Source organism: Arvicola amphibius, chromosome 7, assembly GCF_903992535.2.
Source record: "Arvicola amphibius chromosome 7, mArvAmp1.2, whole genome shotgun sequence".
Taxonomy (NCBI): domain Eukaryota; kingdom Metazoa; phylum Chordata; class Mammalia; order Rodentia; family Cricetidae; genus Arvicola; species Arvicola amphibius.
Genome location: NC_052053.1, coordinates 108,166,266 through 108,188,134, shown reverse-complemented (window position 1 = coordinate 108,188,134; position 21,869 = coordinate 108,166,266). Strand labels below are relative to the sequence as shown.

The 21,869-nt window shown below is 47.0% G+C and overlaps 1 protein-coding gene across 4 annotated transcripts in view; it reads right to left on the bottom strand.

Moving 5' to 3' along the window:
- Positions 1–21,869, bottom strand: part of Nin (ninein) — a 100,212-nt gene that overhangs the window by 37,519 nt on the left and 40,824 nt on the right. For all 4 annotated transcript variants that reach the window (XM_038337322.2, XM_038337323.2, XM_038337325.2 and 1 more), the window contains exons 7-15: positions 11,189–11,228; positions 9,288–9,478; positions 5,020–5,166; positions 4,260–4,427; positions 3,640–3,776; positions 3,197–3,337; positions 2,765–2,939; positions 609–719; positions 143–232 (exon numbers count right to left, since the gene is read on the bottom strand). In XM_038337322.2, coding sequence (XP_038193250.1) covers positions 143–232; positions 609–719; positions 2,765–2,939; positions 3,197–3,337; positions 3,640–3,776; positions 4,260–4,427; positions 5,020–5,166; positions 9,288–9,478; positions 11,189–11,228 — 1,200 coding nt within the window. The remainder of the gene's footprint in view (positions 1–142; positions 233–608; positions 720–2,764; positions 2,940–3,196; positions 3,338–3,639; positions 3,777–4,259; positions 4,428–5,019; positions 5,167–9,287; positions 9,479–11,188; positions 11,229–21,869) is intronic.

Below are 21,869 nucleotides of genomic sequence, written 5' to 3'. Positions count from 1 at the left end.
GAGCCTCCACAGCTGCCCTTTGCCACTGTGCACAAAGGAAGCGGAGGCACCCATAGATTGCAGTAGATGTGATCAGGAAGCGCTGAGGCTGGGACTTGAACCCAGGCCCCCTTGCACTGCTAAGTTCCCATCAGCCACGCACCCTGCACTGTTGCTCATACTCATTTCGCATCTGCGCCAACCTCTCCTCTTGAAGAAAGAATTCAGCACTGCTGGGATCGAGGTCACCAAACTAGAAAGGACAAAAAAAACAAAGCTGTCATTTTTCCCAAGGGCCGTTCTTTGACCTATCACATTCCAAAGATCCCAGTTTCTGGTGTCACCCGAGCTCCCAGATATGACAGGAATGTGGCATTTGAGCAGAGACACCACCAACCAGAACAGGAGAACACCCAGGAGCTATGCCTTCCGCCTGGGTCGGAGCCCACCTCCATGCCAAGCAATGCTTTTCCTCATAGCCACTACTCCAAATTCTACCCTGAGAAGTTACAACTTCCTGTAGGAGTCCAAACAGTTCCCTAATAAAAATGTTCTTGGCATTGCCTCTGCTCTTTTGGGTGAGTGACATTTTGGGCAACCCATCAGGAAATGGGAAGGAGACGGACTACCTTTTCTGCCAACACATTTTCCAGATTGTGCTGAAGTCTGTTGGTCAGGGCCTCATACTCTGCCAGCTTCTCCGCGTTTTCCGTAAGCTCGTTTTCCAGGCGACTGTTTTCCTTAAGAAATTTGGTAAAGTAAACATGTCACAAGCCAGAGGTCAGAGCACCGTCTTGTCACTGTTCTATGAAATAAATACCAGGACGTGAGATTAAGAAAAGCTATCTATCATGAAGGCTAGGGAAAACTAGAAACAAGACATTAAAGGGGCCGGTACCTAGGGCATGATCTCAAAGTCTGGCTTTAAAGAGGACCTTATAAAACTGTGCTCCTCCACGCCTTAGCTACTAACAGGCCCATGTGGGTATCGAGCATCGGAAATACATCCAGAACCAACTGGGACATACACTGTCAGAGGAGAATTCACACTGGATCCGCACAGCGAGCTACAAATGCAGAAGACGGCTCAGAGTGGTTTCTGCTCACTGGTTCCGTCCCAAAATGACAGTGCCTTGTAGATACTGCATTAAATGGCTTGAAGTTAACCACATCTTAATGTGGATACTATTTTCTTTTTTCTTTTTTTTTTTTTTGTTTGTTTTTCGAGACAGGGTTTCTCTGTAGCTTTGGAGCCTGTCCTGGAACTAGCTCTTGTAGACCAGGCTGGTCTCGAACTCACAGAGATCCGCCTGCCTCTGCCTCCCGAGTGCTGGGATTAAAGGCGTGCGCCACCACCACCCGGCTTGGATACTATTTTCTAATAATGCACAGCAATACATGCTTACTTTCTAAAAAGAAAGTACATAGATGGCTTTATTTTATTTCTATGTGGCATTACAATGGAGTACTTTAAGTTACTTTAAGTGATTCTCAAAGAATTGTTGTAAGAAACTGGTTATAAAGTCCCTTTCTAGGGCCGGTGGCACGAGCTGGCTCAGTGGGCAAAGGCACTCACCACCAAGGCTGGCCAACTGAGCCAACGCCCCAAGGCCCACACGGAGAAGGGGAGAAGTGACTCCTGAAAGTTATCCCCTGACCGCCATGTGCTCATGTCACTGTGTCCTCACCAAACTGATTCATGTTAAAGAGAAACACCTTGTCTAGCTATAGCAGAAGGCTCAGAAGAACTAAAAAGAGTAAATCCAAAATCAATCTTAATTAATGGGCATTGCAGTTTACAGCTAATTTATAGATAATTTTGGTGTAAGGATATAGAAGTTACACATAAATGGCTCATAATTTATATGCAAAAGCAAATTATAATAAAATAATATACCAACTGAAACTCACGAACTTTCTTTCCATTAAAAAAAAGATTTTTCACAGTACATTTTAGAATGATTTCACCCACATTTGTTTTTTTAAAAAAAGCAGGAATACAGACTTGCCATTTGACATATTTTCATCTCCAGTGTTAAGGGCTGATTGGAAGTATGCTATTTTCCAAGTACATTTTGCCAAAAGAATAGAGAGCCAGTATATTTTTAATGTATTCTAGTTCACACTCTCACATAGCAATATGGAGTTTAAAAAATGTACTTAACGCATTAAAAAAAATACTAGCAGGCGGTGGGGGAGGGGGGGTAGTGGTGCACACCTTTAATCCCAGCACTAGACAGGCAGAAGCAGGTAGATCTCTGAGTTCTAGGCCAGCCTGGTCTACAGAGTCACAGCCAGGATCAGCCAGGGCTACACAAAGAAACCCTGTCTTGAAAAACCAACCAAATAAACAAAAACAACAACAAAATACTACCTTCTCCAGTCTCTCAAAGAATAGCCACACTTAGATGCTGAACTGACAGAGCAAACCCTGCACTCCAGACCCTGGCTGATGCTCTGGATACCAAGTCATATACTGAGCACGAGGGACAATGTGGGCGACAGGAGGAAGGCGGGGGGGTACAAACAACTACAATAGTAGAGGCACAACCTACTACTGACAACAAGAAAGGGGGTGTAATGGGAATGGAAAGTTAATATGGCCTGCGGTGTTGGGGATACAGCCCCCTGCAGTCCCAAATGCCAGCAAAGCCACCACCATGTCCTGGCCAGGGCAGTGAGGATCCTTGCGTTTAGCCCTATGCAGACTCATGCTTTCAGAGCGCAGGAGCATTGTGTGGGTACCCAGCACGGATCCAGGCTGCAGGGCTAACAGGAAGGCTACCTTCAAGGAGAGGGCAAGGCGGTCCCGGACGTAGTTCTCTTCCGTTTTGGCCTTTTCAATTTCCCGCTCGAGCTCCACCCGCTGCTTGCCCATCTGCTGCAGGATCTGCTCCCTCTCTTGGCGGAGTTCGTTTTTCAAGGCTGTTATACGCTCCTTGTATTCCTCATCCAGCTTCCTGTGATGGAGAACAGATCAACAGGTGGCCTTTAGACTCCCAGGAGGACAGTATGTGACGATTCCAAAACTGGAGACAGAGGCACACTGTGACCACGCCTAAAGTGCTCTGCCTTCCTTCCTGGAGCCTGGGCTGCACCTCTCCAGTCAGATGTGGTCCCCAGCTCTGTTCCCACCCTGCCCTGAGTTGGGGTGGAGGGGATAATGGAGGGTCGGGAAAGTCAGGGAAGGACCCTGACCTCGCCCTTCTGGCCACACCTGAGGTTGTACTCATTCCTCCGCTCAATGGCCGCATGGTGATCGTCGACCTCTGAAGCCATCAGAGACTTCAGCTTTTCTGCCTTGTCCAGGTCCGACCGTAGCTTCTCTTTCTCTCTGACCACTTGGTCAACTCGTTCCCTAGAATTAGAAAGAAAGTGAATTAGTAGGAAGCTGTTTCTAAGCAACCAGGAGACCCCAAAAAAAACCCTCTCATCTGACTAGCTTCAAAACAAACACAAAACCAAGACAACCAAAACCTTCCCCAAATGAAAATGCCATCCACAGTTCCTTTTAGAAGCTCCTGCCAATCGGAGCCCCAGCTCGCTTCCCTTCAACAGATAGGAAGAATGGCCACACTAGCCTGTGGACAAGAAAAGGCTCCAGGGGACAGTGACATGGGCGACAGGGAATGGACCAGGCAAACCTTCGGCTTGACTTACAACAAATGCCGGATCTCAGCCTTGAAGCTGGCCAGAGCTGCCTGGTGAATGCCGTTCTTGGTAACCAAGAGTTCATTCTCAAGAGCCAGCGTCAGTTCCGTCAGGTTGACATTTCCATCCAGGCTGAAATCCAAGGCCTGGGAATCAGAATACAACACGGAGTCAAAACAAACGACAAGCCCCAGCTACCAGAAGCAGAAAGTGCGGAAGCTGTATAAACGGAGACAGAAGCCAGCCTCGAGACCAGGAGGGTCCCTCAGAGGGCAGCTTTCATTTAGAACACCATTTTCTTAAGGAAACCAAGCTGGCATCTCATGACAGCCCACCTGAGATTGTAAACAAACACCGTAGGTGTAATTTCAAACTCTGCCAAATGAAGATGAACTAAGAGTTTCCCTAGGTCAATAATTTGAGATAAAAAACAAAACAAAACAAAACAAAACAAAAAAAAACATGAAACTACTCAGCCATAGGCTTCTGGTTAAAGTATGCATGAAAAGTTATCTCTTATCTCTGAGACCTCAAAACCATTAAGTCACTCAGGAAAAATCAAGTCAAACATGAGTTTCAAAAGATAAACTGACACCCCCTTCCTGGGATTGCCAGCTTAGCTGCCACACCTTCAGGATCTCTTGGCTGTTCTCAATGCCTTCTTCCTGCCAGGTGTCCAGGATCCTCTCCACAGATGCATGGCCCATCCCGTCATCCAAGCAGGAGAAGACCCGGAAGCCGATGGTACTTGTCATGGCTGCCGAGGTGGTGGTCCTCCGTCCACTTTCATCAAAAGACTGGAAGAAGAAAGAGTATTGAGCAAACTAAGGTGAGCCCAGAAAATCAGCTGGATACCAGCTAAGACTGGGACCACCAGGCTGGGCAGAATTCAATTGGCACAGCCTGGGGTAGAGGTAGGGAAGCCATGCTGTGCCTTTGATCTGTGGTTCCCAGGGAGCCAAGCCTACAAGCTTATCAGAAAGAACTGTTCGGGGAGAGCTGGCTACTTGATTCCAGGTTTCTTCTACCCCACACTGTCATCAAGAGACATAATTTGTGGTCTTTACACTCTGTAATTTATGGCCATTACTCGAACCATCCTTTCCTTTCGAATGGCTTAGTCTTTCTCATTCTCCAGAATACCTTTTCTTCTTTGTATTTTCCTTTAGACAACAAATTAAGCCATTCAGAATTACTAAATTTTTTTTTCGTAACACTTATTCTGAAAAACATATTCTGTTGATTCTTCTTTTCTTTCCTAAGACGAGTTTTACTAACTAGTCCACGCTAACCTCCACCTTGCATGGCTGTCTGGCCTCTACCTCCCTAGGGCTGGGATCACGGGTGTGCACCACCACACCCGGCCGGCTCTGTGCCCTGACCTTTTACCTGCATAGAGAGATGCCGCTTTAGTTGTCTGTAGGGAGTAGATGCCGATGTTGTGAGGGACTTCCCAGTTTTAAACAGACTATAGAAAAAGTCTTCGACGCTCATTGTACCATCGGGATCCAGACTGAGAAAGACTTCCTCCAGTGTCTAGGAAAGAGCAATCCCATGTTTTAAACACACACAGACAGCACACGCACAGTATACTTCCGGTCAGCAGAAATCCATCCCGCTGTCGACTCTAGGACTTCAGGCGTATACTGCTGTCTCGAGTCTCACTTAAAAGAATTTCCCTCTTCAGAAATAATGTCCTCTCCCCTCTCCCTCAAACAAAATAAAAGTCCATTTTCAATATCTCCATAATATTACACAATTTAGCAATCAACTTTTCTTTCATTCGTTCATCCTTCCAGGACAGGCAGCCCTAAATGTCTCAGGTATTATTATTTTTATAAATTTTAAAAATCACTTCATACATACGGCTTATAACCCTATGTTAACTGGACATTCGTTATGCCTTCAAAACGTGGTGGTTCTAAGCAATTGATAGCTGGCTCATACTGACATGTTCAGATTGGCGTGTGTGATGTTTAGTGTTAACTGCTAACTTGACAGGATTTGGAATAACATAAGGGGCTCCTGGGCATGTCTGTGGGGGGTTATCTTGGTTGCATCAACTAAAATGGGAAGCTCTGCCCATGAAGGCTGGGATCCTAGACTCCCCAAGTGGAGAAAGAGGGCTGAGCTGGAGCAAGCATTTGTTCATCACCTGTTCCTGATTATGAATGGGATATGACCAGATATGATTCAAATCCCTGATGCTCTAACTTCCATGCCGCGGGGGACTGTGCATGGTGAAGCAGAATAAGACTGTGCTGATTTGAATGAGAATGATCCCCGTGGGCACATATATTGGAACACTTGATTCACAGTGGAAATGTTTAGGAAGGATTTGGAGGTGTGCTCTTGTTGGACGAGTGTGTCACTGGGGTTGCAAAAGTCCACCTTAGGTGCAGTCTTCCTCTCTCTGTGTCTGCTGCCTGCAGATTAGGACAGAAGCTCTCAGCTACTGCACTGGTCCTACGCCTACCTGCCAGCCACCATGCTTCCTGCCATGATGACCATGGACTCACCCTCTGAAGCTGTAACCAAGGCTCCGATTAAATGCTTCTATCAGTTGTGTTGGTCATGCTGTTTTGTCATGGCACTGGGTCGGTGACTAAGACAAAGCCCTTTCCCCTATGTTGCCCCCCCCCCCAGGATGTTTTATTACAGAAACAGGAAAAGGAACTCAAGCAGCATGCTCACTCGGCAAATTTGCTCTGGGCCAGACACAGTGACGCTCCTTGGAACATGCTGAAATCATGTTTTAGTGTGTTAGCCCAGGAAAGACCAAGGCTGGGTGAGAATGGTCTTGTGTGTGTGCAAGAGGGTCTCATATATTGAAAGAGGAAGGAATTTTGACTCTCCACTCTGTGCTCTCTGGTGGCCACCGTATAATTTTCATCATATAACAAGGAACAGAGACTGGACTACAACCCGTGTGGAGGCTTGTCAGAGAGATGGTTTGTTCCTTAGTCCCAGTAGGAATGGGACAGGGGAAAGAGTGGCATGAACCATGAAGCCACAGGCAGAAGGAAAGACATAGGCCTCCTTCTGAGATTCTCTTCACTGTGTGATAAAAGTTCATTATGGAACAGGCCTCCAAGAGCAAAACAGAAACCACTCAGAGATCTTACAATATGGCTGCTGTCGTGCGCTAAGGGAGGGACTTAAGACTGTACTGGTGACAAGTTACCATATGATGTCCAAGACTCAAGAAGCAAGAAGACAGTATGCTAACGAATTTTATCTCAAACACTTTTTCCCAAGTCAGAGGAGACATATGTTTCATTTGGGAGAGGATTCTGAGACAAGGAAATTCTTCTAGAAGAAAAAAAAAACTGTGGAAGAAGTAACAGGTTCTAACTGGATCTTGTGATCAGTGGCATTTGAGACAAGATGCTTAGGCTGCTGAAAGCCTTCAGCTTTTCTGTCTCATTCTCACCAAGCTAAAGAACTATGTCCTAAGGGACGTAGCTTTGAGGGCCATCCAAGCAGAAATGTCCATGAAATCCAGACATACCAATGGATTACATCCATACTTGGCCAAATCCATGCAGTTTCTAGGTGGCCTGAACACCCATCACATAATCCATCCAAACCTGCTGGACTAATAGACCCTTGCCAGTTATTTTAAGGCAGCACTCAGGATGAGAAGTGGTGGGTAAAAGAATGTGAATTTAGAAAGGGCTGGATGGTCATGACTAGGCTCAAGAGAATACTGGGTACATGAGCAACTGGGGTGCCTGCCCTCATTGGAAACAGGGGTCCCATCTAGAACAAGGTCATTTTCATTTCCCACACTGGCCAGGTCTGTGGGTGGCTGACTTCTCCCTGTGTAGGATGGGAAACATGCACCAGAAGAGGGTCCAGGGACTGGGACACCCACAGGGGTCTGGGAGGTGACAGGAGTCACCGAGGCTTGAAGGCTTCCGACATCAGAGAGCAAGTGGTGAGGTCTATGCTAGCCAAGCACAAGGCTGCCTGCGGTCTCCAGAGACGCTGGCTGGGGCTTGCTATTGCAAATATTTAGGGAAAACTTCCAATTTTAAAGAGTGTGCCTCAAAGTTTGGCTTTTAAAATACTGAACAGGTCAAACAAAGTCATCCTTGGGTTTGATGTGGCCTCGAGGGAGCTAGTCCGCCAGCCCTGCCCTCTCCGCTGGCCTCTCTTACAGAAAGTGTGGTGTGAGTGACAGAGGACAAATCTAGCTCTCCCTCCAGAAAACAGGGGCGGCAGCAATCTCGCTGGCTTCCTCTGCAAAAGGCTGACAGAGTTCAAACTGCTTGCAGGTGTAAAGTTCCAGGATCCCAAGTCCGATGCCAATAACACCAGCTTGCACTCAGCTTCGGTTCAGAGCTAACTAAGGACACGAAGTGCAGGACCTCTCCTGATTGCTCTTGGTGGGAGGGGGTGGAAACCCTGAGCAGGAGCAAGCTCCATGCGCAATGCCTTCCTAATTGGTGTAGCACAGGGAAGAACCGAAAGTGCTGCTTGCATCTCAGGATTTAGGAGCTCCCAGCAGAAAAAAAGGAAGCCGGCTCCCTGTGAGTGGCTGCGGTTTATGTCCCAAGGATTGTTCCCAGATCAGCGATCCAAGTTTGTGAAATGTTTCTGGGTTAAAAAACAAAAAACAAAACAACAACCTAAGGCTCTTTGGACTACATTGGTTCAGAAATTGGGACAATTAATTCTATGACTCAATAGCCACTGTTGAAAATAAATGAGCACTGGGGTATCACAAAGGTTGTCAGAGGGTTTATATAATGCTCACGTCAGATGAGAAAAACCAGGCTTTCTTGCAAGTCAGGCTACTTGGCAGCCGTTAAAGACCGGTCTCTTGGTTAGGAACATGCTACCACTTTCCCCCCTGAGGCAGCCAGCGTGGTGTCAGATATCATTAGACTCAAGGATCCTGGAGCAATGGCGGTCTCCTAACCTCCAATTCTCCCTAACCTTTGTTTGTAGCTTTTTTTTTTTCTTTTTTCTTTTTTTGGTTTTTCGAGACAGGGTTGTTTGTAGCTTTTTGAAAGACTTGCCTCATGCATTTTTCGGTGCTTCCTGGCTATTCACACACTAATTCTGGAGACCTCTCGATTCCTCATAAAGCATAAAGCAGAGTCTCAAGAACCTTTACGCTTTCAAAGTCACCAGCCTACCTGACCCCGTTACCTCGTGGGCCTGAATCTGGCTGTTTCTCACAGCAAGGCTCCCCGAACACCAGTCTGCAAACTTCAGACCGAGGTTGCCGAGGCTGCCTGTTCCATTCACCACTCAGTGTCCCCAAGTGACAAGCGATGACACTGAGATCTTTCCAGAACTGCAAACCCAGCAGCCTGGCCTTCGAAGCACTCTAATTCCAGTCTCTGGCGTTCCTTAGTTCTTCCATGTTTCCCCACATTTTACTCTTTTGGTTGATGCATCTAGAGCTATATGCTGGCAGTGCTGAGCTTGTCTGGTTATCTCATGTGAGGTAACAGCACAGTAGGGGACCGTATTATATATTCAGGAAGCTCAGTTACATCAGCTTTGATTTCTGCCACACAGCATGACTTTCCCAAAGACAAAAGGAGTGTACAAGTAGGATGTCTTTCTAGGAAAAAAGAATGCATGTCTCCAACAAGGTAGCCACAGTATCAGCCCCAAATGTGAACAAAGCACCCGGTTACCGCTCCATCCACGTTCTGTAGTCCGTACTGTTCGCAGATGGAAACCAGCTTCTTCCGGTTCAGGTGACCATCTCGAGCGATCCCCAGATCTTCGCAAACCTCTTGCAGTTTCTCTTCTATCCAGTCTTGGGGAGGGCAAGACCCACTGTGTGAAGCATTCAGGTCATCCGGGTTCCAAAACCTTAGCTGACCTAAAATGGAGCATAGACTGTGTTGTGTTCAAAGGATTCCCACAGGGATGGCGGCTGTGACAGAAAACGTACCTTTGGAAAGTAAATCTTTCAATTGTTTTTATACTTTTGCACGTATGAGTGTTTTGCTTGCATGTATGTCTGTGCACCACATGCATATAGTGTCCATGGAGGAACTACAGTTATAGAGGTGCTACTGGGACTCGAACCTGGGTCCTCTGAAAGAACAATTAGTACTCTTAACTACAAAACTACCTCTCTATCTTCCAGATACATATTGTATGAGACAACTATAAATATTGCTCCTGCTTGCTCTGGGACAGCTGCCCACAAGAAAGGAACGTTATTTCACACTGAGGAGACATGAGGTCAAATGCCTCAACTGAGGCTTCCAGAATTTTTTATTTCTGTTTTCTTTCTGGTCTAAGCATCACAGCCTCTTGTCCTGGGAAGGAAACAACCATAATGAGCCTTTCAAGGTTCAGCTAGTCTCCAAATCTTCCTGACTCACAGAACCCAAGAATGCAACTTAAAAGAAGATGTGGCAAGCAGGATACGATCTGTTTAAAGACAGGGCCCAGCTACTTATTGAAACACAAGACTATTTATCTGGTATTAACCATCTTGCTGTAAATGTGAGAGCCCATGAAGTCACCATGGGATAAATATGGGAGCGATTTTCTGTACCTGGAAGAACCACTGATGATGGAAAGGACTAATTAGTGTCATTCATGCCATTTATTGACAGAAATTAAACCCATCACTATCCTGTTAGTCCAGGCTGGCAAGCCAGAGCACACATTGTTTTAACTATACTTAACCACAGCTCATCTGGGGTTAGCAGAAGAGTAAGCGGAGGACTCCTGCTGCTGAACCACAGTGCCATCTGGTGGCCAGAGGATCAATGTGTTCTGCTTCAAGTGTATGATCACTACTGGACACTTGCAAAGGATGTACTTAACAAGATGTTCAAATTCCTTTGAGAGTCCGAACAGAGACTAACTGGTCTGTAAGTGGGCTGCTACATATTATATGCTATGGTGGTTTGAATGAAAATGGTCCCCCTATAGGCCCAAAGGGAGTGGCACTATTAGGAGGCGTGGCCTTGTTGGAGAAGGTGTGTCACTTGGGGGCGGGCTTTAAAGTCTCAGAAGCTCAAGCCCGGCCAGTATCATTGCCACTTCCTGCTGCCTGCTGATTCAGATGGAGAACTAGCAGCTACCTCTCCAGCACAAAGTCTGCCTGCATGCCTCCATGCTTCCTGCCATGATAATGGACTAAACCTATGAACTGTAAGCCAGTCCCAATTAAATGTTTTCCTTTGTAAGAGTTGCCAGGGTCAAGGTATCTCTTCACAGCAATAAGAACCCTGAGAAGCTGTCTTTCAGGCCATATTAATAACTAGGACTTGAAGAGGAAGTTCACTTGGAAATGTTGTTTGTTTGCTTTTTTCCTGGTGCTGTTGGTCCTAATGTCAATGCCCAGCTAGCTTCCAGGGAAGGAGCAAGCAAGTGGGTAACAAAGGCCTCAGCCATAGTAGCCCTGGGCAGTCCCTCCTCAGCAGTCCCCGCCCACCTCCTTAGCAGTCCCCACCCACCTCCTCTGCAGTCCCCACCCACCTCCTCAGTAGTCCCCACCCACTGTCCACCTCCTCAGCAGTTCCCGCCCGCCTCCTTAGCAGTCCCCTCCCACCCCAACGCTCTCTCTTACCTTCAGCTTCATACTCCTCACTGTGCTGTGTCTTCCAGTGCTAGAAAGGGCAAGAGAAGATTAGTGTGCATTTGAACCCAGCTTCTAGACCAGATTACTCTCTGGCTCTAAGTCACCCTCCCGCTTCACTGTGGGCTCCTTTCGGTTAACCAGACAACCAACCAACAGGTTGAAACCTCTTGAAATAGACTGTTCTTTGCAGGCCTCGCCAGCACCAGCACAAGGTGCCGCCTTTACAGGCCACTAAGCACTTGTCATTTTCAAGGTTACTTCTTCAGCGACAGATCCTGTTACAACCCATTAAACCAGCCCCAAACAAACGTCCAGAGTTTGCCAACCAGCAAATGTTCATCCAAATTTTTAGGTTTGTTCTTCAGAAAGTGCAGACTGAGTGCTCACCTTCATGCTACATCTTGGAACCACAACCAAGATCAGAACACACATATCTGCTGTCTGAGAAGGTACATATGTGAAGGAGGGGGCAGAAAGATTGCAGGAGCCAGAGCATCTGGAAGTTTCCTGTAAGATTGTATCTTCTAGCAATGTCAGAAGCTACGCCCATTGAGTCTCACCAACAGGACTGCCTAAACAGCAGCGGAGCAAGGGCATGCCAAAGTAGGCGGAGCCTCAACTCTACACAAAGAATGGCGGGCAACTATGGAATGCTTAGAGTAGAATAGTCTTCCCTCGAGAAGAGCACACCAAGTGATTACCCAAGACCAATGGGTCAGCCCTGAAAACCTACATATGAGTAACAGTGTATAGACTGGGCAGGCTATATTTAGGAATATCTATAAAAAGACATCAACATATGCATGTAAGAATTAATGAAAGAAAGAGACCTCGCATGAATTTAGAGAGCAAGGAGGTATGGTATAGTGGGATGGCTAGGAGTGAGAAAAGGGAAGGGAGACCTGTAATTATATTGTAATATCAAAAAGTACCGATGCTAATGAAGACACGGGGACCAGAAAGAGAGGAAGATGTGATGGTTCCTGAGTAGGAAATGTCAGGCTCGGAAGGTGAGGGTGGACGTCCTAAAAGCAGCAATGGCTAAACTGAGCCCTGAGGGCCATCTGCACCACAAAGAGCAAAGCGAACAGGAGGAGTCATTCATATTTGGTGAAGGAAGAACAAGTCAGGTGTACTTGCCACTGAGAGCAGACACAGATGTGGTCCACACTGTTAGGACAGAAAGAGGAACTAAACATACTCCGTGCTGGAAGTGAAGGACACTGAGTGTGATGGAAAGGACCTGATCTAGACCGCCTACAGACCCTTATTATCCTGAGGTTCCAGTGTGTCTCCTCCGAGGTCAGAGCATATGGATTTTGTCCTGATAAATACCCATTCATCCCAAATCAGGAACAAATCCAGCCCCTGCTCCACTGGCCAAGTTCTGTGTCAATCTTCCAAGGACCAGTTATAACATGTAGTTCCTCAGCGGCTTAGGTTGTTCTGCAAATGGTCTGGGCTTCCCGAGCAAGCTGCCTATTGCTCCCATCCCACAGCGAGGTTCTACACCAGCGAGAGAAATCCTACTGAGAAGAGAGGCCTCCTCTTATCAGAATCTAGGCTGCTAGCATAGCAAACAACTGTAATCCGCAGATGTGGTGGCCCATGCCTATAAATACCAGCACTCAGGACGCAGAAGTAAGGGGCCTGGGAGCTTTGTGTAAGCCTGGGCTTCGTCACAGCCACAGGGAGACTGGACTATTTGGGAGGACAGAGAGAGGGGCAAATCAGAACAAAACATAATGATGTATGTGAACGAAACTTGTTTCTTTGCACACAGGCAAAAAAAAAAATCAAAAATTAAAAAGGGAAGGAAACCAGGTAAAATTTTATGAATAAGGTTGCCTTTTGTCATAAATATTGAGATTATTATTGAGAATATACTAAAGAGAGGAACCTATTCTCTGAGATGGTTGAACTGCATAACGCTAGTTGATTTCCTAGACTCCTGAAATAAACACAGCAGGAAGATGGGCCTAATTAACTCCTGTCTGTAGAGCCTGGATTCCTCGCGGCAGATGGTGCGTCGTGCAAAGACACGTCCATCAAACACGGCCTTTCAGTAGTTCGAGTTGACATGACTTAGCGGTCTTTCCGGCAGCCTCAGCAGGTCTAGCCATTCCCCAGACCCACGAATCGTCTTAGCTACCCGACAGAAACAACCTTAGGATGGAGGGGCTTGTTTCAACGTACAGCTCCAGGGGACACAGACCATCATGGCAGGGGGTGCATGACACAGGAGACAGCTAGACACAATGTGTCCCCAGTCAGGAAGCGGAGCCATGGATGCTTCTGTTCATGCTACTTTTCCTCCTTTTTGTTTGGTCCAGGACCCCAGCTCACGGAACGGTACTGCCCACAGTTAATGCCGATCTCCCCAGTTTAATTACGCTGACCTAGATAACCCCTCACTGGTACGCCCAGAGGCTTGTCTCCAAGTGACTCTAGATCCCATCAAATTAACAATATTAACCATTACACTCATGGTGGTGACCTCTTCGATGTCTAAGATTCACAGCTCCTTATTCCACAGGGACCCTAAAGATGCCACAGACTCACAGGGACCCTAAAGATGCCACAGACTCAGTTAAGCTGAAACCTCAAAGTGAAATCCTGAAACAGAATATTCTTGCTAAACTGAAGCTGGCCAAAGGCCATGTTCTCAGGGTAACCAAGTCACCTGCAGCCGTTCAGATCACAGCTGAAAGTGACTGACTGACAAGGGATTGCTGGGGCGAACTGGCAGGGCCCAGGTGAGTCCTCCTGGTCTTTTGTTGTTATAATTTCATCACCTCAATTGCCGACGCTTTTAGAAGAAGATGGAAATCTGTGCCGATAGATGTGTGCAGCCTGGAAGCAGGGAGGGAGGAGCAGGCAAAAGTCCTCCTTGGATTTCCTCAGTTACTGTGTCTGACCAGAATTAGACTACTGGCATACATAAAACTTCAAGCCCATAGAGGCCCACTAACGAAAACATCCTGCCTGCCAACAGACTGAGTCAAATGCCCACCCTACCTTGGCTCCTGAAATTATGCAAATTCATTATTCAACATCTGAGTACCCTCAGATCGAACCGACTAAATCCACCTATAACATATTAAATGGAGTTTATGACCTCTGAACCATGGGTACAAATGAAACTATTAAACTACAAGTTGTTCGTGGCCTTTCTTTTTTTAGCAGTAGACAGTAATGTGGGACATGGAAGGAAAACGTCTTCACTGAGCTCAAACCATAAAGAGCCTCTGCAGGGATATAGCATCTGGGAACAAAAATGAAAGAGCAACAGCCAGCTTCAAAAAGTCTTTGGCAACAATTCCTGAAGTGACGGGGTTCATGTGGTTTCTCACATTTCCTCATGAACTTCCCCGTGCGTATTAAAATAGAGAGCAAAAGCAGAGTTTCCAGTGTCTCACATGTCTACAGTCAGGGTAGGCGTGCCCACCCCAGCCACCGGTCCACTACCATACAGGATAGCCCCTGCCTGCTCACTTCTTTCTCACCTCTGCCCACTGGAAGGCCCAGCATGGAGGCTCCTTTGTAGGCAAGACATATGAAATTTGAATATGTGGAATTCTTTTCACCTCTATATTCAAAATTAAATCTTTCATTTGGTTATGTCTCTGGAAGTATCTGTGCATTTTTTTAAAAAAGGATTTTATTTTGTTTAAGTATATGTTCATGTGTGTCTGTGTTGAATATACATAGGTGAGACCTGAAAGAGTCAGATCTCCTGAAGTTAGACTTCCAGGCAGTGGTGAGCAGCCTGACATGATGCTGGGAACTGAACTGACAGCCAGATGGGAGGCGGGGGGGGGGGGGGGCGTGCTCTGCTGGAACGGTACCTTAACCACTGAGTGCCGGCAGAGATGCACGGGGTACAGATGGCCCTCACCTCAGCAGCATCTCACAACGGTATGGTTCACTCAACACCACACAAGGTCACAGGCGCTAAAACCGGGCTCATAACTGTCATTACTGAACCGCGATTATCGAATTATCTAAGTATTTAAGCTACAGCTCCCACTCCCACCAAGTCTGAAGCAGCCCTGTTCATGTATGACTGGCAGTGATGTGCATGGATATTATTTTCATGATGAAAATGGTTTTATGTATCAAAATAAAATATTCACACTCTTCAACCCAATAATTTCATTAGTTATCTAAAGGAAATTTCAAAAAAAAAAAGAAAGCCATGTGCACAAATATGTATACTGAGGTACTTTTATAACAACAAAGTATTTAAAATGACTTAAATATTCAACAATAGGGAATAAAGCATAATGGTGCCACATAATGTAGTCACTAAAAGCAATTAAAAAAACTATGTAGGAACATGGGGAAACATTTTAATAAATGTTAAATGAAAGGGCACAACAAAGGAAAGGACCTGTGCTATGATTATTGCCGGCAGCAAATATTTATATTACCAGACAAAGACCTGAAGGAAATAGATAATAAAAACAAGACTCGTTTTAGTTGAGGGACTATAGGATAAACTCTTATTCTCTCCACTGTTCTAAAGGATTTTCTGCAGTATTAACAAGCGTAGCTCTCACTGCCCTCGCTAACATAACTGTAGCAACTCGGGGTTCACCCCCTTTGGGGAGTCACCTTCTGCAGCAGACTGTGGTGGCTGCAGGTTGGAGGGAAGCCAGGGTTGCTCAGGCAGGCAAACGCTACCAATGTCTCCTGAGGTCAGCAGAGCATGGGGTCATCAGAGACCCTCAGCGAAGCCCTGCCGTGGGGACAGCAACCATCCCAAAGTTCTCTTTTCCTGAGAAAGCCCAACACTAGGCATGCCATGGACACTGCCCTGGAGTTCATAGCACATCTGACCACCTTCGTAAGACAGGCTTGCTTGAGACCGGTCTTGAGACCTCCAACATTCCATCATGGAGTGGGAAGGGGCTCACAGGGCCCTACCCCTGCCTGAGACTTTGTAGGCAGTTAATGGTGGCTGGGGGTAGGAAAGACGTTTTCTTCAGTGGCATAGCCAGCCACTGATCAGTGTCCATGTTCCTATGAAAACTCCTTCCATAAGCAACCCGAATTAAACCCAGGGACTCACCAACAAAGACGCGACAGCAGAATGGGGGCTGGTCAGGAAAAGGGATCGGCGGTGAATATAATCAAAACACATGGCGTACGTGCATGCAAATGTCTGAAAGGAACCCATCATTACGTAACATACATGCTAGGAGAGAATGAAAGGGTAGCCCAGCCCAGCCCAGCCCAGCCCAGCCCCGGCTTCCAAAGCCCAGGCATCACTTAGCAGCAATGGTTTCTCAAAAAAACCTGAAGATGATGGGACCCAGGATGGGAGATAACAAGCCAAACTGAACTCTGGGTGACAGTCTCCCCAGCATCCTCCCATGGTCTTTATCAAGAAGCAGTGATGGACCAGGGGCCATCCTGTGGGAGGCAGTGAATTCACCCTAACGGCTCCATCTCATTCCAAGATCACCTCTGCCAGAGACCAGAGTTCCTCACCCTGACATGACCAAAGTCTGCCTCTCCTTAGTCCAAAGGAAGGGTCTGTTCCTTTAAGAGGGAGGGAGGCTCATAAAAGCTGAATGTTTGTTATTAAATTGCAATTTGAAGGGATGGGGTGGGTAAGGGAAGAGCTGATTCATTCACGCTTCATTTATTTTCATTCTTACTGCCTGGAGCCAGTGAGTCCAATTAAAAAGCTGGGGGGGGGGGAACAGTTTAGAAGGCTGGAGATTAGATCATTCAGTTACAGAAACAGCACCAATAAAAGGAGGCATCATTGTGGAACAGGGTCCTTTAATTGCTGATGGTCACCCTAGCGAAGTGAGGGCTGGCAGGTGACCTCTAGGCACAGGTCCAGCCAGAGTATTGGAGGGTAATCAGAAAGGGCCCTGAAGGGCAGGAGCGGGGAGACCCAAGGCTGGGGTGCTGTCAGGGTGCTGAATCCACCAGAAGAGATTTTGCCATTCAGTCCTGCGAAGCCATGGGGGAGGGTCCTCTGAGTAGGTGGGTGCATGTAAACACCGGGTAAGGAGGTGGGTGTCAGAACATGTAAACACTGGGTAAGGGGTGGGTGTCAGAACCTGTAAACATCACTCCACACACCTTGGGTATTCAGGACCCAGGGAGGCAAAGTCACACAGGGCTGGGCAGAGACTGTTCTCTGTTTAGGGACCTCCTGCTACTGCTCACTCACAAAGTGGGGATGTGATCCACCCCACAAACAGGACATGGAGGTGTGAGTGTCTTAGAGACAGCCAAACTACTGCTATCTTTCCATCAGAACAATGATGTGGCCGGGAGGTTGAACTCCAAAGCTGGACTGCTGAGGCTCGTTGCCCTATTAGTGGCATGGGTACTTTGGCCAAATCACTTACCCTTCTCGTGCCTCAGTCTCCCCATGGGTAAATGCATAGCAGCTCTTCCCTGTGAAGGCATGCTTCACAATGGAAAGCGTTGGACAGTGCCAGGGTCTACGTGATGCTTAGGCGGTCTGCTTACTAAACAGAGTAAGGAGCTGGCAGCCACTCTCCTTGCTAACTGATGCTCCTAACAGGAGGAGGGCAGAAGACACAGCAGACGGCCCAACGTCAGCTTTAGGAATGAGGAGAACTAGCAACCACAGCTCTAACAGGTAAAATGGCTCCATTCTCTCAGTTCACACTGTCTACGCCTAACAAAGATACCTTTGGATATAGAACATCTTCGTGACCATAAACAATACAATGGTCAATCATTGTTGGGAGCAGTGAGACCCCAGATCTTGAATTTCTTGTAATCCCCTGATCTGAGTGCCTACAGCTGCTCTGAGCAGGAGACCTTCAGGAGTTCCTGATGGCAGGAGAGTGGTTTCTGGTGGGTTTGGCTGGGGCGTGGCTATCTCTATATAATCTGCCCCTGAACACAATAAAGGGGGCATTCTTGGGGAATTCAAGGATGACCCGTGTCTCTGTCTCTCTGTCTGTGTGTGTGTGTGTGTCTGTGTATTTTAACCTCCTGCCCCTTGCCCGAATCTCGCGAACAGGGTTCCAGAGCACTGAACGCAGACACAGGGGCGCGGTGCGCGGCAATTGGAGGTCTCCACCAAGATAGTGACAAATTATGCCTTAAGAAGACTGGGGGTGGGAGGAGCTAAGGGTTTGGCATAGTAATTGTGTTGGAGCAATCAACTGGGACTCAACTTGGGAGAAGCCCCCCTTCCGCCCCTCCTCTCCACAGAGGCTCCTGGATCAGTACAGCTGGCATGGGCTACCCTGTGATTCCTTATTTACAGGGAAGATGCAGGAGATGGGGTCAGAGGTTGCCTGGCCCCCAAATGGCTGCTACAGAAAGCGGTCCTCACCATCCTCAGTTAGACAAAGGATGCCCTTGCACCCAGCCCAAGGGTCACACATCTTAATGTCACACTGGCCATTGTGGCCAGCTGGATTGTTTTACAGCTGGCTGAGGTACCCTGGACACATCAGCCTCAATGCACCAATTTCAGGAATGCTTTCTTCGGAGGGACACCTGCTTTGGGGGACTACAGAGCAGATGGCCAAAGTCTCTTGGATCCCTGGCTTCTAGCCCCAAAGTGGAGCCAGCATCTGCAGCCTTCGGACCGTGTACCCTCCTCTCCCCCTGCTACAATAGGCCAGCCACTGCCCGCACTAACCATCTGCCCCAGCTAAGACCTTTGCGCCCTACAGAATGTATGGCTAATTAAAATGATTATGGGCATACACGGGGCTACTCTTCCGAGACAGAGGTTGCTGAGATGATCTCTGCAGCTCAGGAGACTGAAGCACATTAATTTTGAAAAGGGGATCCCTTGTAAAAGGCCAGAGGAAGCGCAATGCAATTTCCTAGACAGACAAACTCTGCAGAAGGCTGAGACCAAGAGTCAAAGTGCAGGGTTTCTCTGAAGAGAACCAGAAAGCTGTTTAGGGAGCGTACACATGATTGAAAGCACAGTATCTGTGGTGTGTTCGGTTCATCTTAAATGTTTAGAAAGCTGCACTCTGAGCTGGATATGGGAAGCTGAATGTGCCTGGGGGGGGGGGGGGTCTGGCTTTTGTTTCTGTGGGGCGAACTTCCTGGGACTGGGGCTCATTTCCCATTCTGCCACCTCTGAAGGCTAAGGCAGTGGAGAGCCCGACAGCCCAGCTTCCAGTCTCTCAGGGAGGAGCTACTGGACTGGAATGCAAATTGGTGCCTTCATCTCAGGAGGCAATTAAACGCTGCAAGGAAGAGTCGGGGATAACGGGAATTAATGTATGGCTTTTAAATGCACACACATCTACCCAAGCCCTAGTGCACAGCCAGAAAGCCTTCAAGGGCTGCCAAGGCAAAGGAATGCTGAGTGTAAGTTTCTTCCCTTAGCCAGGCTGGGAGCAGTGGATTTTAAAGTCTGGACAGTCTCCCCACCCCTTTTGGAGGCACTGAGGATTGAACCTAAGTTTAGACAAACACTACCACTGACACAGGGTCTCACTGAGTGGAACAGGCAGTCTCTACTCTTCTACTCATTACGGCTGCTGAATGGGGGGTAAACAAATTTCTGTCTATAGAAGATACTTAATGGTTTGTTGGCAGGGGTTACTATCGTCATTAGTTCAGTTTTGATTTGCTGTCTGTCTTAAGTTTCCTGTTAAAAAATGAGTATCAGAGATTACTGATCTAGAAGGGAGTGGAGCAGAGATGGAAGACCGACTGGGGTCTTGTAAGAACAAATGTTGTCTTGTTAGCTTCAAAGAGGCTTCTGAGATCTTAGGTCACATTCAAGGGATCGACAATCCCATGTGGGAGGAGCCAAGTGGTCTAATAAGACTGACGAACATAAAGGGGAAGGCTGGAATAAAACGTCGGTCCGGGGCACATCATCCCTCGAGTCGGGAATAAACAGCATCAATGAGGAGACTGTTTTCTTTGTCAAATAAGGACAAGGGACATAATGGGGATAATAAAAAAATAATGTGTGTGTTTCAACTCTAAGAGCGCTGAGTAAAGCTTCTCTCGGTTACTAAAAAAAAAAAAAAGTATGTGTCCCACAATTAAAAACTTATCCAGATAATGGAAATAATTTACAATTTCACCACCAAGTTTTACATATATGAAAATGAACACAAGAGAAAGATAGTCAATTTCAAACTTTTTGAAGCAGTTTGAATTGATGCAGACAGCAAAATCGGTTTTTTGTTTTAGGGTTTTTTTTGGTGGGGGTTAACTCACCAAGAACCACCTCCACCTCTCACCTGCATGGACGCAACCCAAAGCCTGGACTCCGTGAACATCCTCGGGCCAACGTGGCCATCAGACTGAACCCTTCTCCCAGGTTCTCACTTAACTGCAGCGTGTGAGCCAACGGTTTTGACTTACATCATTATTGTCTGCAGTTGGAGAATAATTGTTTAAAGCCCCTTGTTCTTGATAAAGATCTTACGAGACCCAATTCATTCCCTGTGGAGGAAAACAGCTAACAAGGTGTTCCCTGTTTTTCAACTAGGGCAGAAAGCAAAGTGTCCCTGCCCCAGTTGTATTAATTACACAGCCTTTCCTACCAATGGAGAACAGGATTAAAATGTGTTTGCAAGTGCGCGTGTGCGTGCGCATGTGTGTTTTCTTTCCCCTGCTAGCTACCTATGAGGAAACATGGGCCCAAAGCCCAAGGTTCTTTGATAGCTATTTATCAAAGGGGATAAAAATATACTCTTAGAAACCTAGAATCTTACTTTGGTTTCTTCATGAAGTAAAGCACAAACAGTGTCAACCAAAGCCATCTCATCAGTCACACCTTAGGCTGGGACCAAGAATGTGCCCTTTGTTGGCCAGGATTCACTCGGAGTAGAATGTCCTCTTGAATTGACTTGGGTGAAAATGATCCCGTTAAAAGAAAAATCGCCACTTTCCTTTCAATCCCAGCCGAGATGAAAGGTCAGACTCCCAAGGGACCCATCGGCAGATAAACACACTAAATCGGAGACCAGGCCCATCGCGGCTGCTGGTGGGCTCTACCTGCTCAGTGAGTTAGCACATCCTGTCCTGCTTTCCAAATGAAATTTCTGAAGGACCACATTTAGCACTGCAGACTCCCCAGAAATCTTCCTACAGAATGGCTTTATTGCCTTGCAAACTACACGTGGTAGGAGAGGCATGCTTAATTAGCTAGTTTAGACATTTTCGCTTTCAGAAGAAAAGAATCAAATTGCCTTGTAGAAGCCCAGGGGATAGGGAAGGGCCAGAGATGATGAATATGTTTACTATTCATATTGGGTTTGAACATTGACGAACAGAAACAAAAGCCAAGCTTCACCATAACTGTCTCATGGCCAAGTTTATTATCTTCTCTCTCTCTCTCTCTCTCTCTCTCTCTCTCTCTCTCTCTCTCTCTCTCTCTCTCTCTCTCTCACTCCCTCCCCCTCCCTCCTTTTCTTAAATGTTATTTCATGTGCATTGGTGTTTTGCCTGCATGTATGTCTGTGTAAGGGCATCAGAGGCCCTGGAACTGGAGTTATAGACAGCTGTGATCTGCCATGTGCGTGCTGGGAATTGAACTTGGGTCCCCTGGAAGGACAGCCAGTTCTTTTAACCACTGAGGTATCTCTACAGCCCCAACATAGCTTATTTTCATACATTCTGTGCAAAGGAGACGTGGCAGCTATGGCCTGTGACCATGTGGCCCTCACCCACAACT